The sequence below is a fragment of the Colletotrichum siamense genome, assembly GCF_013390195.1.
Source record: "Colletotrichum siamense strain Cg363 chromosome Unknown KSG_Cg363_contig02, whole genome shotgun sequence".
Classification (NCBI taxonomy): Eukaryota; Fungi; Ascomycota; class Sordariomycetes; order Glomerellales; family Glomerellaceae; genus Colletotrichum; species Colletotrichum siamense.
In genome coordinates this window covers 540,039-555,807 of record NW_023501015.1, presented here as the reverse complement: position 1 = coordinate 555,807, position 15,769 = coordinate 540,039, and the positions used below count along the sequence as shown (strand labels likewise).

At 41.9% G+C, this 15,769-nt stretch overlaps 4 protein-coding genes across 4 annotated transcripts; 3 read left to right on the top strand and 1 right to left on the bottom strand.

The window, feature by feature from the left end:
• Window positions 1–978: 978 nt before the first annotated feature.
• On the top strand, window positions 979–2,816 carry citC-1 (Dehydrogenase citC; the record flags this gene model as incomplete). Its single annotated transcript, XM_036634011.1, has 2 exons — window positions 979–1,056; window positions 1,113–2,816. The coding sequence occupies 2 exons, from the start codon at window positions 979–981 to the stop codon at window positions 2,814–2,816; spliced, it is 1,782 nt and encodes a 593-aa protein (XP_036499272.1).
• A 1,219-nt stretch (window positions 2,817–4,035) lies between these two features.
• On the bottom strand, window positions 4,036–5,595 carry CGCS363_v002161 (uncharacterized protein; the record flags this gene model as incomplete). The annotated part of the gene is made up of 1 exon (XM_036634010.1): window positions 4,036–5,595. One exon carries the CDS (start codon window positions 5,593–5,595, stop codon window positions 4,036–4,038), a length of 1,560 nt encoding a protein of 519 aa, XP_036499273.1.
• Window positions 5,596–7,680: 2,085 nt separating this feature from the next.
• Window positions 7,681–8,910, top strand: fdh-2 (S-(hydroxymethyl)glutathione dehydrogenase; the record flags this gene model as incomplete). The annotated part of the gene is made up of 2 exons (XM_036634009.1): window positions 7,681–8,050; window positions 8,150–8,910. 2 exons carry the CDS (start codon window positions 7,681–7,683, stop codon window positions 8,908–8,910), a joined length of 1,131 nt encoding a protein of 376 aa, XP_036499274.1.
• A 439-nt stretch (window positions 8,911–9,349) lies between these two features.
• CGCS363_v002159 (uncharacterized protein) lies at window positions 9,350–10,072 on the top strand (the record flags this gene model as incomplete). Its single annotated transcript, XM_036634008.1, has 1 exon — window positions 9,350–10,072. One exon carries the CDS (start codon window positions 9,350–9,352, stop codon window positions 10,070–10,072), a length of 723 nt encoding a protein of 240 aa, XP_036500330.1.
• Between the last annotated feature and the right edge of the window lie 5,697 nt (window positions 10,073–15,769).

The window sequence follows — 15,769 nt, the reverse complement described above, 5'->3', positions numbered from 1 at the left end:
TGACGGGTCTGCTGGAATATGGGAGAACGGAATGCGGGTAGATCCATGGGGCCTGACAATTGACAGCCGCATTTCGCGCACTGATGCAAGTAGCTCTCTTCCTCACGCACCATCCTTTTTGAGGAGAAGTCTTGCTGGACTTTCTATCCGGAAGAATCTTGCCGGTCGTTACCATCTCTTCGATGGATGTGTCGGCACATGCAGTAAGCGATAGCAACACCCAACAGAGCGTGCGCCTCCTTTGACACTATTTGTGTTGATAGGGACTTCCTTACTTAACTAACCATAATGGTGATTGGTGAAATGATGTTAGCAGTCTCGAAGAAGTCAGGCCATTAAAACTTGCGGTCCCCGTACATGTCCGCAGTCTTTGTGGCATGACAGCACAGGAAGATATCTCCGATGTAATGTCGCTTAACCTTGTCTATTCGTAGGCCTCAACGCCAAGTACTGTCTCTGTCTACCAGGGGAGGATTAGCGCCGCACATAAACCAGGTGCTTTTGCTTGCAGCATATGTCAGCTATTGGGTCTGGAGCAATAACCAAGGTCGCGTCCCTGACAGCATGATTTTCTCCAAAGTCTCCGCATGGAACTGCGGTCGAAGTCGTACCTGGTGAGCAATGAGCTTAGAATACCCATACTATTGACATCTACTAGGTATTCTCTGCCCAATAGGGACGCCCGGATGGTTCCCGGGGTAAACGTCTTGAAAGCCCCCAATCCGACATAGGAGCGCATGAATAAAGCATTCGTAATGGGAAAAACGACTTCGATTGCAGAATCTCCTCCCATAAGCGGTTTAGTCGACCGAGATACCCAGCCCGATGGCTCTTCACCACGTGAAGTGTGAGCCATCGTCGGCATCTACAAAAACAACCCGCCCACCCATCCAGTAAGCAGACCATCCAGACCACCCAGCCACAATCCTGCGTCAACCTCCATCATCAACGGCCGTCACTCTTTCTACTTTGCCCAAGATGATGTTTTCCAAGGCTTGGCCAGCAGCTGTCCTGCTGTTTGGTGTCGCTTCGGCCCAGGACAAGACTTACGACTATGTACGTCCATCTACCGACCTCTCTTGCCTCAATGATGCAGCTGACACTCCATACAGGTCATTGTGGGAGGAGGTACGGCTGGATCAGCTCTGGCAACACGCCTGAGTCTAGGCCTGCCGGATGCCCAGATCTTGCTTCTTGAAGCCGGCCCATCTGCCCTCGATGAGCTCCGCATCAACGTTCCGGGTCTACGAGGCTCTATCCTGGGAACGAACTTTGACTGGAACTTCACCACGGTTGACCAGAGCGGTCTCGGCGGTCGCCAGATTCTTGTTAACCGCGGCAAGGTCTTGGGTGGCTCATCGGCCATGAACTACCTTTGCTACGACCGTGCTTCGTCCCCGGAGTACGAATCATGGGCTGAGATGGGTAGCGAAGGCTGGACTTGGGACGTCATGATCGATGCCATGACCAAGTCGGAGAACTTCACCGGCTCAGACAAGGATACTCGCGGTCGCACCGGTCCTATCCGCAACACGTACAACCGCGTCATCTATGATGTTCTCAACACATGGCAGCCGGCCGGTAGTGAGCTTGGTCTTCCTATCAATGAGGAGGGCAACATGCACGGCAATCCCATCGGCATCATGTTCCAGGGCACCAACATCAACAACGTCGACTACAGCCGCTCTTACAGTGCCAACAGCTACTTGCCTCTCGCCGGTTCTAACCTCGTTGTTCAGACGAGTGCTCAGGTTGTCAAGGTTAACCTCGAGAAGGCCTGCGAGACCGAGTATGTCGCCACCGGGGTTACGCTCGCTGACGGAAGTGTTATCAATGCTACCAAGGAAGTCATTCTCTCCGCCGGTTCTGTGCAGAGCCCTGGCCTGCTCGAGCTTTCCGGTATCGGGCAAACCGCAGTGCTTGAAGCTGCCGGAGTAACACCTCTGGTTGACCTTCCTGGAGTTGGCGAGAACTACCAAGACCACATCCGCACCTCCAACGTGTACCGTCTCAAGGATGGCATCGACTCATTCGACAACCTCATCTTCGACGCCAGCGGCGAAAACGCCACCGCTGAGCTCCAGAAGTGGATGGATGGAGAGGTCTCTCTCTACGACTACACCTCGGCTGCCTACGGCTTCCTGAACTGGGGTCAAGTCGACAGCCAAGCCCAGGCCGACATCATTGCTCTCGCCGAGACTGCCGTCGGCGCTAGCACTAACCCTATCGACAAGAAGAAGCTCGAGTTCCTCAAGAACGACGCTGTTCCGGACTACGAGCTCATCTTCGAGGCCAACCACGTTGGTGCCGCTGGGTACCCTGGCTCCGGCAAGTTCATCACGGTTTTCAGCACTGTCATGCACGCCCTCAGCCGCGGGAATGTGCACATCGACCCGGCCAACCCGACAGGCAAGCCGATCATCGACCCCAAATACCTCAGCAACGAACACGACATCAAGGCTGCAGCGGAGGGTGCCAAGTTTGCGCGCAAGATCGCCGAGACGGGCCCTATCTCTGCGATGTGGGAGGCCGAGACTGAGCCAGGCCCAGGTGTCCAGACCGATGAGCAGTTCAGCGAGTTTGCAGTCAACACGGTCAACAGCTTTTACCATCCTGTTGGCACTTGCTCTCTTCTGCCTCGAGATGACGGTGGTGTTGTGGATGCCGATCTTAAGGTCTATGGAACTACCAATTTGCGCGTGGTGGACAACAGCATCATTCCCATCATTCTCTCTGGTCACATTCAGACGGCTGCGTATGGCATTGCAGAGGTAGCTGCTGCAAAGATTATTGCCCAATCTGCCTCCGTATTGTAACAGGATACCAGACGTGCTTGTACATTTATATACATTGATTCCAAGACTGTCCTAGTTGGTTTAACTAATAAGACTCTTGCCTGCAAATGTTGAAGACCACTAGTCCAGGCATCCTAGCGACTTTGTTCTGAGATTTTAGTCCGCAGCTGTTCAGTGTAAACGCTCGTTCCCATCCTATTAGACTAGAGGTCTGACAAAGTCTAAAACTTCCTCAATATTTCGAATTACGCGGTGACTCTCAATCTTCGTTCCATCGTCCGAGTCCGAGTTATCGTGTGATTCAGGGGCGTACAACAATGCGCGCAACCCCGCTCCCAAAGCCCCCGTGATGTCTGCTCTGGCCGAGTCGCCGACCATCAAAATTCGGTCTGCCTCATACCCTAGCATGTCGATGACAAATTGGAATGCGCGCCTATCCGGCTTACTGTATCCTATCATCTCTGAGCTAATCAGACAGTCGACGAGAGGAAGTATGCCAAGAGCAGCCGCCTTTTCCACCTGGTGTTTCTGTTGTCCATTTGTGAGGATGACGACAGGTATTCCCATAATTTTCAATCGTTGCAGGGTCTCCAGGCTGTAGGTGGTTGTACTGTATGCGGCTCGGTAAATTGCCTTATATCTGTCGCGAAACCTTTCCATCTCAGCCTGTGATGGAGTTGGAAGACGAAGAGAGGTGAAGAAATCCCGGACCTTCTCGATGTCTTTCTCTTCGTAGGTAATTTTGTTTGCGAGATAATCATCGTAGGCGCGATTAAGTGCACGTTGGTAAACGAGGTTGAGCAATTCGATGGGAAATTGTTTTAATCCGGGCCACATACTCTGCAGTTTTGCCATGGCCTGTATCGCGGAATGAGTATGGTCGAATAAAGTACCGTCTAGGTCAAAGATGACCGCATCGAAAGGGCGATCATTCTGCGTGGGTTTGGTGGACATGGCGTATGTTCTTTGCGAAGTTGGAGCAAGCTGAGGCGTGTTGGATGGGCAAGAAAGAAAGCTGAGAAACAAACGTTGCAAGAGAGGAAGACAAAAGAAAGCCCAAGCCATGACCTCCTTCCCCTCTACCTTTTTTCTTCGCAGTTTGCCGGCTGGAGGCGCACCTTTTCGGTACGTGGGCTTACGTGCGTGCGTTATGCGGCAGGAAATCCACGCTCTACAGAAATGTTCCGATTAACCTCAACACCGTCTAAATTGCATATTTATGATCTGATTAATGATGCTTTTAGAATGTCACTTCATCCGTTGCATCCCTTACACTTTTCATCGCCTTTCTCAGACCCTTTTGATCCTCAGCACCCACCGCTACGTCGGCCAAGCTGACGCCGGTGTCTGGGTCTTCGTACCAACTGATGATGCACATCTGCCCACTCAAAAACTCCTCCTTGAACTCACTGATAAACTCCGCCCGTGTCTTCTTTAAGCTGATGGAGAATGAGGACCCACTCCAGAAGCCACGGCTGGTAAAGTGACCTTGAAGGAGAGGGAGGCATAGAGACCCGGATGTCCTAATGTTGAGATCAACAACATGGAAATAGGAAAAGTCTTCTTCCTGTCTTGAACCGTTTGCTGTGTGGCCGTTTGGCTTTGGTCCGTTTGTCGTTGGTGCCGTTTCAAGAACGTCAGCCCCAGCGGGTCCAACGTAACCATGGCTCCTTAGCCAAACTGCAATCTTCTTGACCAGAGCGCCAAACTTCCTCTTCAACTCGTCCTGTCGAGCATAGTTGATCGTGCTACCAATCCAGGCCTTGTTGTCATCAATCATTTGCTCCGAAGCCGCGAGAAAAATGGGGTCGCTCCCGTCGTCAGTGACGAAAAACGTCAGACCATAATCTCCAACGGGGTTCTCAACCAGGTCCGATAGTACAAGCGCTGCAGGGCGCAGGTGGACATTGGAATCTGTGACTGAAGACAGTAGTTTCCGAAGGATGCCGTCCCTGAAATCCTGCACGACCTTTTCTCGGTCTTCTTTGGTATTGATGATGTAGGTGCCCGCCCCACCAAACGTTTGTTGGTTCTTGAGCACGAACGGAAGGGGATGCGCCTTGAGGTCGGCAAAGATCTTTTCGCTCTGCTTTTCAAACCATTCACCTCGAGCACCTGAGCAGGCTTGAGGAATGACGAACTCCGCCGTGTCACCTTTGCACAGCGTGCAGCACAGTCGTGCCTCTCCTGCGAGTCCATCAAGCTCCACAATCTTCGACTTGGGCGTCGGCAGCCCAGACTCGGCCAGGGCGGCTTTTGAGTTGAGGAACCAGTGCGTCTCAGGTGGGACAATGAGGTCATAGTCTTCCAAGCCATCTAGAACCAACTTGTATGCAATTAGGTCGATACCAGCGTCCTTAATGGGAATCTTTGATGGGCCGGGGCAGAAAATGAGATCTGGCCGTTGGTTTTTGGCGAGAACTGAAATGGTCTTGTGGGCTTCATCTTTGTCATGGGCCTTTTGCTTCTCCGTCTCATCGATGTTGAAGAGGACAACAGCCGTGTCGCCGCTGATGAAGGCGTCGCGCTGCGGTATCAATGATAGATACTTGACGGCCAGCTCTTGCTGCTGCTTCTTGTCCCCCGCGTGGCCGTTGGCTGATCCCTCTTTTGGAATCGAGTTGAAAGGGCTGTCCTGATACAAGTATTTCGCGTTTCGAGGGACGTTGGCGCTAAGCTCGGAGGCGGAGTTGATTCCGCAGAGAACTTGCGCTATCTTTTTGTTCGCATTCTTTGGGCTCGCTCGCCGGTAGAGGTCGGCGAGCGTGGTGTCGAGTGTTATTGTCGGCAGGTTCGTCATTTTCGTCTTGTTCTTCTCGAGACTATGTGACTGAGGGACTGTTCACAAAAGAGAACCGCGACTCTGATAAGTTCAGGTGTTGTTCAAGGGAAGTCAACCCACAGGCGCATGTGGATCTCGCTTGATCTCACAGGCAAGGGGTAATTAACGCGTACGCGACAGCACCTCAAGCTCCCTGATGTGGCTGCGCTACGATCGACGTGACCTCTATCTCGCAGAATGATTGGTCACTAGCGCAGATCCTCCTAACATTATGGAGCAGTTCATCCGTCGGAAAGATGACGCCTCAGCGCCCAGGAGCGCAAATCCTGTTCGACATATTGATGTCATTGTTCGAAGCCACGTTCGCAGGGGGCGGGTCGGGATTCGCTTCGTTTACAGGGCAGACAGGGGCAGAAGAACTGGTCGTGCGTTGCAGCACCAACATGGGTCACATGTAAGACGTCGGCTTCAGAGCGTTAGAGTCGCTGGTTTTCTCCAAGGCAAAATGGAACATTCTTGGGTGAACATCGGCTGTCGATGTTACCTAGATCGCGGCTGCTGTGCTAAGCTAGATTCTGCGCGCCGATTTTGCAGCCCTATTAAGGCGGCTCTTGGCAAAGTTGCATCATTAGCCCAGCCAATAGCGCAAACCCCGGTCGCAGAGTAGCCGCGGCATGCCAGACTCTGGTCAGCGATACGTCATCCCGTGAGACAGCACATCGGGGGAACATTTTTTTTTTCGACATTGAATGGGTTTAGCTTACCTTATGCTTGGTTTGAGGAGCGTTTTCTCCGGCGATTGGCCGTGGTTAGCTTCCATAGGATGTCTTTCGTTATTCCAAAACCAAGCGCTTTGGCTGATTACTGAACCCTTACCGCCCCTCTCAAGGTGTGAAGAGATCCGATGGTACAATCATCAAACAAAGCGTCCTCCACGAGCTACGTACTCAACGACGTATTGTGGGCTTAAGACTGATAATCTCAGTAACTTAGTAGTTAGTTCACCAGGCATCACGGAATGATAATTCTCTTGCGAATGCTACAGAATTTCAGATTGCGTGTTCTGTATTTGCAGGTATGCAGCGATATGCTATTGACTATACCACAGTCTGCATGCTGATCATGGGACCAATAGGTTGGCAAACTTTGCATCGAAGAACTTACCCCCACGCGCCGTGCAATAACCTAGCCTTAATTAAAACCTGAATGTCATGTTGGAGGCCTTGGAAACAAAGCGCGTATTTGGCAGTTATCGAACACAATTGGGCCTCCCATTTCTGAAGTAGGTGCCTAGACAGAGGCGACTCTGTCTAAAATGATCCAAACTCATTGCGTGCGGTACTAAGACCCTGTCCAATGCAACTATCCGCTGTTTTTGCAGCGCTCAATGGAGGAGAGGGTGAGTGGTCATGGCCACGCCGGAGATTCGGGTTTGTGAGCATGTAGTTCCTCACGGAACCGGTCGAAACTCCCGTTTTGAACCCGTAGACTGTAAGAATCAAGAAAACAACGACAACGCGGGTATGACAAGACCTCTGTGTTGACGTTTGCACTGCCTAGGACGCGTAATTAATCGCTAGACAATAGTTATCAATAGTGGGTCAAACCCCAGTCTTTCTCTTCGCTTTTTCAAGCTAAGAAGATGTCAGTGAGTGTATGTAACTTATCACTCCACATCCTAAGGAGTTATGCTTAACCCCGCGTCAGCAGCCAGCATGGACTTCTCCTCTTCTACGGTACGGGCAAGATTTCGTACCGCAGTCAACCTCAGAACAGGCCACGATAACTGTAGAAGGGTGTGCCCATGAAGACACTAGAGCATCGGCTGGCGATCATGCATACGTGGCGCTTGTGGTAGTCAGCATGTCGCGGACAATAGCTGCTATCATGATGGAAATCCGGTATCTTGTCATATTCATTATTGCATACTAAAGCAAGCAGCTCTTGGCGATATAGACGTATAAAAATGCCATATGCGTGCTACTCAATCCTCACAATTCAAAGCAACCTAAACATCAGCATCCTCTCAAGTTGTCGAGCCAGTCACGCACACGTCTGTCACCGTGAACGAACCCCTGAAAACAACGACTTGCTCTAACGACCATGGCGCTCAATGTAACGGATTCAATCATGATGAGAGGCGTTGCTTGGTTCGGCCAGCCTTACAATGTCTCTGTCATCAACCTGCCCGTACCAGCTATCGTCAACCAAACAGATGTTGTCGTCCGGATCACCTCTTCCGCCATCTGCGGGTCAGATCTCCACATGTATCATGGATTTGGTGGCTCTCCCGAAGTTCCCTATGGGTTTGGGCACGAAGCCGTGGGCTACATCTCGAGCATCGGGGATTCTGTGACATCCCTCTCGGTTGGCGACTATGTCATTATCCCAGATAACGCTGACGATGGCCATTGGGGTCCTTCTCATCCTCTGTCTTTCGGCGTTGGTAACCCAAACTACGGCGGCCTGCAAGGTAAGTTTGCATCCGCATAACGTTCTTACTTTTAAAATACGAGAAATGTCATCTTTTCAAAAGAACTGTCAAAGCTGACCATACTTGCCCACTGACAAGCTGAATACGCGAGAGTCCCCTTTGCCGACCAATCAGTCATTCCAATTCCGATCAACTCCACCAACACCACCGCCGAGCTCGACTATCTCATGATAGCGGATGTGTTCACAACCGGATGGCATGCACTTACATACTCGGGATTCCGAGCTGGAGATACAGTTGCGATCTTTGGCGCCGGTCCCGTTGGCCTCTTGTCTGCTTACTCTGCCAAGCTGCGCGGTGCTTCCAGAGTGTATGTTGTTGATCGCATCGCTAGCCGCCTTGAGCAAGCCCAGTCTATCGGTGCCATCCCCATCGATTTCTCTCAGGAGGATCCTGTCGGGGCTATCCTTAGACAAGAACCTGATGGCGTCGCTCGCAGCGTTGACTGTGTAGGATTTGAATCTGTCAATGCTACCGGAGGACCCCACAATGGGATTGTGCTAGAAAACATGGTCGCAGTCACCGCCTCCTATGGAGGAATGGGAATTGGCGGCGTCTATAACGGCGGGGCGAACAGCACGGAAGGGGCACCTTACGCAGGAACGTTACCTGCGGATATTGCCGTACCGGTCGCCTCACTGTGGAGGAAGAGCTTGTCCGTCGGAAGCGGTATCGTTCTGCCCTTGATTCAGGCACCGCCTTTACTCGACTTGATCGCGTCTGGGGTCGCCAAGCCGAGCTTCGTTGTCACGGCTGAAATTGGAATTGAGGAGGCCCCGGAGTACTACCGTCGGTATAGTGATCACTTGGAGAACAAAGTTGTCATTCGGTTCTCTTAGATGAATTCGCTGTAGTGATTATGATTGGATGGAACCGTCTTAGGGGAACTGGGCTGCCGTCTGTCACAAGAACTCTCAAGTAGCTAATGCACATACACTTAACGATTCAGGATGAAATAGATCACTCTACGGCTATCTTCCCACAGACTAGTCTTCTTGCCAATTACGACAAGCGGAATGTTGAATCCCTTGCGGTCTATTTCAAAATGGTGCAAGGTCAGTGAAGTAAGTGTTCATTTATGACTTTGCATTCTACCACCCGAAACAGGCCGAATGGTCTTATCATGCGACATTAGCTCGATGAGGGGCCCTCTATCAGCTATCCTGTGAACTGCGGCACAGCACTTAGGTTCGCCACGAGCTGATGTGGCCTGCACCAACAGACCAACAAACCAACAGAATGAGGAAGGTGATAACTTCAAAGAGTTTAGCTTCAAGTATGAATGGTACCATCCTTGAGTCTGGACCTTCAGCCCAGAAGACTACTTATTGGGCCGCCAAGCCGGTCATTCTTCTCAATTCTCTCGAGAAGCAATTACCTCAAACTCTCAACTTTCATCCGCATCCACAGAAAGCCCTACCACAAGATACCATGGCCAGCGAGGACGTTCCACCTCCTCCCTACGTTGCAGACACTGCTACGCAACCGATCAATCGACCCCCACCTTTTCCATTGCCTTCGGAAGTAACGGCACATTTTATCAACCTCATCCCAGGATCAGCACCATTCACCTTCGCTTACCCTGAGCCCTCGGCGTTGTGGCTAAGTCGCGACATCCAACATGAAGACTGGGCTGCTTTTACCTCAAGCCTCGTCAGAGCCGGGCGTTCTGATACCACCGGCGGCACACCCCTTCCAGCGGATTCGAAAGGGCAGCAGCCACCGGCGGCTACGCAAGGCCCTGAATACGAGGAGCAAATCAGCCGCATGCGCGAGGAGCTCGCTCGATGGAATGAAACGTTTTTCAAGCCTCGAGGAATGAAAGTCGTCTCAGGCGAGGATTATCGTGTTGAAACACAGATATCGTCCTCCCAGGCCCAAAATGGCAGCTCCGGAGACGATGCCGACAAGAGGTGGAACTTTGGGCCGGACAAATTCGGCTTCCAAATCGGAGGCGCCCTGTTGGGAATCGACATGTCGAAACCCGCCACGGACAAGTGAACCTCATCTGAGGTTTTGTCCTATGTCGAAATGCACACGACAGGCATATTTACTGAGACAAGACAGCTGGGAGTCTCAGGGACGAGAATGTTGAGTCCAGTTCAATTCACGGATGAAGTCCATTCAAAGTCACGATTAAGTGGGAATGTGAATCAATATATAAGTATGGTTGATTACTGAAAGTTATAATGTTTCCCTGTGACTTTTCCCGACCGAATGAGATCTTCTTCAAACGTTTGACATGAAAACAGTGAGAATTGCGCCATAAGCAGTTGTCACCATCATCATCTCCACGCTGCTGACTTTTAGAAAGGCAGACACTAGGCATGAGAATGTCACAACACATGCTGCTATAACGCCCAACTGCACTTCTTTACTATTCTGGTATGAAAGTGTCGCCAAGGGGATCACCACGAAGATTCCGACCAACCCGGCCATGAAGAATCGAGAAATCACCTCGGCGATCAGGACGGTATTTTGGTAGGCCTTCTTGTCCGACATGCGAGTGTTTTCGACGCTTTCTGTATCCTTTGCCCACCATCTGGAGAGTCGTCGGTACCGTAAGTAATATAAGCACCGCCGCACGAAGCGTTCCATAAGGTCTTTTCGCAGACTCTGCCCTAGGTCTAATCTAAGAAGGCGGGTGTGGTACTGAAATGGTCGTAGGCCAGGTGGCTGAGAGCTATGCAGCACAGCAGTGCGTACGCGCCTAAAGGCGCGTAGAGCCGCCTTAACTACGTAACTTTATAGTTTTAAGGCCTATAATCTTAAAAGAAAAAGGAAAAGACTCTTTACGTTCTTTATAGATCTAAAATAAAAAGAATAAAATAAAAAGCTTAAAAATCTACTAAAAAATAAATAGATTAAGCCTCTTATTTCTATAAAGATAATAATTATAACTAAACTAACTTCTTACCCCTTAAAGAGGGCTAATAATCTAACCTCTAAACGCTAAAAATACTAAAAAAATCTAATAAGCTTACTAAACCCTATTCTAATTATCCCTAATTATCTTCCCTCTTAGCTTTCTAAGCTAGAAAATAATTCCCTATATCTTTATATATATATAAAAATACTATACTTACTAATAGAACCTATAATATATATTCCTATAATCTTATTCTTCTCTTACCTCTCCTATATAAATAGTATCCTATTTAAATCTAAGTCTATAGTATACTTATCCTTCTTATCCTCTAAGTTTTAAAAATCTATAAGTATAAGTCTTAAGTAGTATATAAGCCTCTATTTAGGCTTAAAGATTAATATACTAGTTAATATATATTACTTAACTAACTACTTCTAGCTTTAAAATAAGCTATTTAGGAAGGTAAATAGAATAGTTATTAATAGTTATAAAACCCTAAAGAGGAGCTAAAAACTTATATAATAATAAAATAGAACTTCTATAATAAAGAGTTATAAATATAAGTTTACTATAATTACTATATCCCTCTAAGATTAAAAAGCTAGTAGCTAAGCTTTCTAATAAAGATAAAGTAGTTAATAAGAGTAAGATTACTATTATAAAACTCTAAAATAGGCTTATTAGTAGGGGTAGCTTAAGAAGTTACTTTAGAGATAGCTATATAGCTCTATTTTTAGCTATCTTACTTAAGTAAGCTACTACTATCTATATTATAAAGTAGAGTAAAGGATTTTTATAAATTAATTTATATTTATAAAACTTAGTAGTAATCTATAACTTATACTTACTAACTAGAAGTAAAAAGTCTTAGTAATAAAAGCTTTTATTAGTAATAATATTACTACTAAAGTAAATATTAAGGAGTCTTTTTATAATAAAGTAGTAAACCTAATTAATATAGTAAACTTTATAACTATAACTATTAAGTTATTATACTAAATTAACTACTTAAGTATATTATAATAAGATAATAATAAAGTTATTAAGCACTTTAAGTAGCTTATACTAAGTAGTAAAAGCTTTAATAGTATTAATAAACTCCTAATTACTCTACTAGCTAAAGCTTAAGTCTATAAAATAGCTCTTCTTATTAGTCTAATCTACTACTAAATAAATAAAGTAGCTTTACTTAACTTATAAGAAATATATAACTATATTAGAATTCTATAAGTTATCTTTATATTTATTTATAAAGAGGTCTATATTAATAGCTCTCCCTTCTTCTTAATTAGTATCTTATAATATAGTATTTAATAAGTAAATCTAAACCTTATAATAGATATCTCTTATAATAAAATATATTAGTATAATAAGATATTTAACTTAGAAGAAGTCTTCTATATAGAAAATACCTTAAGTATTATATAAATTAATTAGTATTTTAAGTAATATAATAAGGTTCTAGCTAGCCTATCTTCTAAAATTATTAAAACTAGTAGTAAATTAGGTCTATAAAGAACTCTTTAAGCTAAGATTTAAATCACTATAATACTTTATAGCTTAATAGAATCTAACTTCCCTAAGCTATAAAGCTCTAATAAGGCTATAAAAGTATATAAGCCTACTTTAAGTAATTCTAAAGATAAATTAAATCTATAAAAAAATACTTTTAATAAAATAAAGTAACTAATATACTAACCTTATTCTTTTAAATTACTATAAAAAGTGTCTTATATAGGAGATAGCTATATTTTACCTTCTTACTACTCTAAGCTTAATAATAACTACCTCTTTTATATCTTAAGCCTAAATAGTATAACTACTTCTAAGAAGTTTATTTACTAATATAAACTTAATAGTTAGTATTAATAATACTAATTATTCCTCACTTAGTAGGTTTAAAAGCTTTCCTTTATTAATATACTTTAAGTACTTATTATATAGTATCTTATACCTTATAATAGTATCTAAAGTAAGTAGACTAACTAGTTCTTATAATAATCTCAGCTTTTTAGTAGGTTTTTAAAGTTTAAACCTTATATTCCTATATAACTATAAGACTTTATTAAATTCTATTATAATATGCTAAACCTATTCTATTAATATATCCTTAACTACTCTATTTAAGCTATTAAGATTACTAAAGTTATTAAAATACCTAAAGTAGTTAAGTATAATCACCTTAGAATACTAAATAGAACTAACTTATAGGATATCTAAAATAATAAGCTATTAGAATAAAGCTTATTAGGAATATAATAAGAAGCTAATAAAAAAATACTTAATATTCCTAAAGATTATAATAAATCTATTCTCAGCTTCTCTATCTTCCTAATAATTATTATATATAAATATCTACTTTATTATAGTATTTAGTAGTATTTTAGCTTATACTTAGTCTATTTTACTAAATAGTATTATAAAGTATCTAATAAAGAGGGCAAAATAGTATTATTATATACCTTTAATTATAAGGTAGTCTGCTTATAAAAAGTCTCTAGGTGATCCTAAAGCTAGCCTAACTCTCTAGCTAATATAATATATAGCTATAGTAAAGCCTCTAGTAATATTACTACTACTTAGTATAATAGTAATAAGGATAATACTTTAGAGGTTATAAGCGCCTATAATACTTTTAAATATCTTTAAGTATAACTATAAGTATTTTAAATAGGTTATTATTAATCCTTATCTATTTAGAAAATATTATTATAACTTAATATCTCTTAGCTATAGCTATATAAGCGTTAAGATAGGTTTCTTATTAAAGGGGGAAGGAGTATTATTAGAGTATATAAGCTCTAACTAAGCAGCTATTTTATTAATATATTTAATTAATTTATCTCTCTTATAATTAACCTAAAAGTATAACTAAGTTAGAATTCTAAAGGTCTACTTAGATTTAATAAGTTACTTAATCTTATAAGCCTTAATAAGGCTTTTAGTAAAAGCTCTTTTTTAGATAGATATTATACTAATTAGGTTAAGTAAAAGTGAAGATATAGTAATTCTTAAGAAAAGTTTAATATATACTTTATAGATATAATTAGTTATAGTATAATATATAAGTAGTAAGATAAGAAAAGAGGGGGGGAGAAAGTAGTATTAGAGTAATATATAGAAAGTATATTAAAAAATAGAGAAAATAAGAGTAATTAATATAATAGTTATTTAGTAATAATTTATAGATATAAATAGTAATTATATAGTTATTTACTTAAAGTTTATAAGTAGAGGTTATAAGTAAAATAGTAGTAATTTATAAATATAAGTAAGTAGCTATAATTACTTATTTTATTAAAGATAAAATAAAAAACAGCTATTAAAGTAAATTAAAGCTTAAAATAAGAGAGTAAGTATAATTATTATTAAATTAATAGCTTTAATCACCTTACTTACTTATCTATTTATATCCTTTCTATAAGCTATTAAAGTAGTGTTTCCTTCTTTTATTAATAACCTATCTATATTATCCCTTAAGTAAATAATTATTACACTTTAGGTCTATAAAGCTTATATTCTTAATAACTAATAAGTCTTTTATACTTCCCCTTATTATAATTAAAAATACTAACTAGCTTTAAGAGTAATACTTTCTAGCTTATTATAAGTTCTAACTACTAACTAATTCTAAGAAGCACCCTATTAATATAAAGTCTAACTCTCCTCTTTATATTATATTAAATAACTTAAGCTTAATAATAAGTTCTTATTATATATCCTTATTATCTTTAGCTACTTAGCTAATAGGTCTCTTTATAATCCCTTATAAGCTTTATCTAATATAAACTTAAACTCTTATAACTTTATAATATATACTATAAAGTAAACTTTAGTCTATTTATACTTTCTATATTTATAAAGCAGGTTATAAAATAATTCTAATAAAATATAATAAGTATAAAATACCTATTATATATAGTTAGCTACCTAAATACTTCTCTTAACCTCCTCTATAAGTAGATATTTATTATAAGTAGCCTTATAACTTATTATAAACTTTAGGTAACTAAAGTCCTTAATCCTAATTATTTAGTAATATCTTATAGCTTCTTTATTTAAACTTTTAGAGGTTATAATACTATCCCTTATAACTACTATAAAGCTTATACTTACTCTTTTAAGGATAATTTAACTAATACTTAGGTCTATAAACTATACTTTAAATATATTTTAATACTTAATAAGCTTTATATAAACTATATTTACTATAAGGATACTCTAAAAGAGTGCTTATATAGTAATAAAGAGGTCTATAAGGAGTTTAGCTATAGGATAGAAAAAGGGAAAAAGTATTAGAAGAGTAGTAAATATACTAGCGTTAAGGTTACTAAGTTAAGGATTAACTAGTAAACTATAAAGCAGTATTATATATAAGTATTAGATTTTATAGAAGATATTATAAGTATAGTAGAGAAGTAGATCTATAAGTATAAAGCTACCCTTAAGTTATTTATATTTATAAACTACTTATTTATAGTAAAGCTTCTTCTTAATCTTAACTATAATAAGATAGAGGAACTTCCTTTTTATGTTTATAATAAAGCTTCCTAAAAAGCTTTATTGCTAAGGAATAAAATAAGAGGGGGAGGTATATAGAGTAGCTAGAAGGTTTATAGCTATATAACTAAGTCGATTTCATTATATTGCTTTATCTTTTTAGTTTATAAAGTGATTATCCTATATTATAATTATAAAGAAATAAGCTATTTTAGCTTAGCTATTTTATTAGATAATCCCTTACTTATTATCTTATATTATTATTTTATAAGTGTTCTTATAGGTATTTAGCTAGAGATATACTTTTTATACTTCTTATTTATAATACT